This window comes from Neopelma chrysocephalum, unplaced genomic scaffold (genome assembly GCF_003984885.1).
Source record: "Neopelma chrysocephalum unplaced genomic scaffold, ASM398488v2 Primary Assembly neopelma1_228, whole genome shotgun sequence".
Classification (NCBI taxonomy): Eukaryota; Metazoa; Chordata; class Aves; order Passeriformes; family Pipridae; genus Neopelma; species Neopelma chrysocephalum.
Genome location: NW_020897890.1, coordinates 28,987 through 31,352, shown reverse-complemented (window position 1 = coordinate 31,352; position 2,366 = coordinate 28,987). Strand labels below are relative to the sequence as shown.

The 2,366-nt window shown below is 70.5% G+C and overlaps 1 protein-coding gene across 1 annotated transcript in view; it reads left to right on the top strand.

Annotated features, from left to right (window-relative positions):
- The window catches only part of LOC113977382 (microtubule-actin cross-linking factor 1-like), a 32,340-nt gene that overhangs the window by 16,697 nt on the left and 13,277 nt on the right, over positions 1 to 2,366 (top strand). The window contains exons 20-22 of the mRNA XM_027703461.1: positions 560 to 715; positions 1,670 to 1,867; positions 1,943 to 2,071. Coding sequence (XP_027559262.1) covers positions 560 to 715; positions 1,670 to 1,867; positions 1,943 to 2,071 — 483 coding nt within the window. The remainder of the gene's footprint in view (positions 1 to 559; positions 716 to 1,669; positions 1,868 to 1,942; positions 2,072 to 2,366) is intronic.

Sequence of the window (2,366 nt, the reverse complement as noted above, 5' to 3'; positions counted from 1 at the left end):
CAGGAGGGAGCTGGGTGGGTGCAGGGGGTGACAGGAGGGGGCTGGGGGGGTGCAGGGGTGACAGGAGGGAGCTGGGGGGGTGCAGGGGGTGCCAAGTGGGAGCTGGCTGTGTGGGCCTGGGTGGGTGTGGTGGGTGCTGTGTGAGGCTGAGTGGGTGTGGTGGGTGCTGTGTGAGGCTGGGTGGGTGTGGTGGGTGCTGTGTGGGGCTGGGTGGGTGTGGTGGGTTCCATGTGGGTCTGGAAGGTTTCAGGGGGGCTTCACGGGGGTTCCACGCTGGTGCTGGACGTGGTGCCGGGAGGGTGAGCGAGGCAGTGGAGTCACTGGACACAGGATGCCCTCCGGTGCCAGTTGCCCACACAGGCGCTGGGCTCGCGGTGCTGGGTGGGTTCTTGGGGCCATGTGGGTCCTGGGTGGGTGCCTGGGAGCTTTGTGGGCGCACAGGATGCCACTGGGCCGTGCCATGTGGGCACTGAGTGGGCGCACGGGGCCACGTGGGTGCCGGGCACGGGGCCGGGGCTGGTGTCACTCCCCCCGGGTGTCACCTTCTTCCCCCCGGCAGCACCAGCTGGAGGCGGCTCTGCTGGGGCTGGGGCAGTTCCAGCATCAACTGGCCGAGCTGCTGCAGTGGCTGAGCCGCACCGGGGAGCAGCTGAGCGGCCCCGCACCCCTGAGCCCCGACCTGCAGAGCTGCGAGATCGAGCTGGCCAAGCACAAGGTGAGGCTGCCCAGGGCACGCGGGGCACAGCCACTCTGTGGGGACCCAGACCGGGGCCGGTGCTGAGGGTCCTGGGGGTCCTGGCCACGGTCCCACCCCCAGGGTGTGTGTCCTGGGGGTCTCGGCTGCAGTGGCACCCCCGGTGCCTGTATTCTGGAGGTCCCAGCTGTGTCCCATGGGGTGTGTGTCCTGGGGGTCCTGGCCATGGTCCCACCCCTGGGATGTGTGTCCTGGGGGTCCTGGCCACGGTCCCCCCCCTGGGATGTGTGTCCTGGGGGTCCTGGCCACGGTCCCGCCCCCGGGATGTGTGTCCTGGGGGTCCTGGCCACGGTCCCGCCCCCGGGATGTGTGTCCTGGGGGTCCTGGCCACGGTCCCCCCCCCCGGGATGTGTGTCCTGGCTGCAGGGTGCTGCCCAGCCCCTCCCTGGGCTGCTGCAGTGGTGGCCAGGCCGGGCGGGCTGTGGCATGAGGACTCGTCCCCTCCCACCACGGTGACAGCATGGAAGGAATGAGCTGTCTCTGCGCCATCCCAGCGCTGCGGCCCCTTGCCCGGGCACGCTCGGGCCGTGCCTGATGCAGGCGAGGCTCTGCGAGGGCCAGGCTGGCCCCGCACCGGGGGAGGGCTGTGCAGGGGGTACCGAGTCACCTCTGGGCCCGTCCCGGCCAACCCCCTGCCAGGAATCGGCAAATCTGGCGCCTCAGCCCCGTGCCCTGCCGAGGGCAAGAGTCACCCCTGGGTGTTGTCCTCCCTCTGCGTGGCACCCCCAGACCCCAAACCCGCGGTGGCAGCGATGACACGGGTGGCAGAGCACTCAGAGCGAGGGGCTTTGTGCAGCACGGCCCGTGGGGTTTGGGGTGCCCCCGGAATGGGTTTGGGGTGCCCCCGGTATGGGTTTGGGGTGCCCCCGCTGCGCTCCCAGCCGTGACCCCCCCTCCCCGCCCCTCTCTCCGCAGGTGCTGCGGACAGACGTGATGTCCCACGCCCGCACGGTGCAGTCGGTGACCGAGGCCGGGCAGGGGCTGCTGCTGTCCAGCCTGGGCGAGAGCGTGGAGGGGCTGCAGCGCAGCCTCCAGCAGCTGGGGCAGCGCTGGGACCTGGTGCGCAGCGAGACCGAGAGCCGGCAGCTGGAGCTGGAGAACAACCTCAGCCAGGTACGGGCGCGGGGCCGCGGCGCTGCCGGGCGGTGGGGCCGGCGCTGAGCCCCCCCCCTTCCCCTCGCCCCCCAGGTGCAGGACATCACGCTGGAGATCACGGAGCTGCTGCAGTGGCTGGAGCAGGTGGAGCTGCAGCTCTTCTGCTCCAAGCCCGTCTGGGGCCACCCGGATGCCACCAAAGAGAAGCTCAACGCACACCTGGTGAGCACCGGGCCGGGCCCCGGGGTCCCTCAGGGGGATGTGTCCCCCAAAACCACCCCTCTCCACACCGAGGGGCCAAGACCCTTCTCTGCTGCCTCCTCTCCCCGACCAGACAGAGCCCGGTACCCCTCCCCACTCTCCTCCAGCTCCCTGAGGCAGAGCAGGAGCCATCCCTGTCTTTGCTCCCTGTCCCTGACCCTGTTCCTGTCCCCATCCCAGTCTCTGTCCCCATCCGTCCCCTGTTCCCTGTCCCTGACCCCTTCCTCATCCCTGTTGCCCTCTTCATCCCAATCCC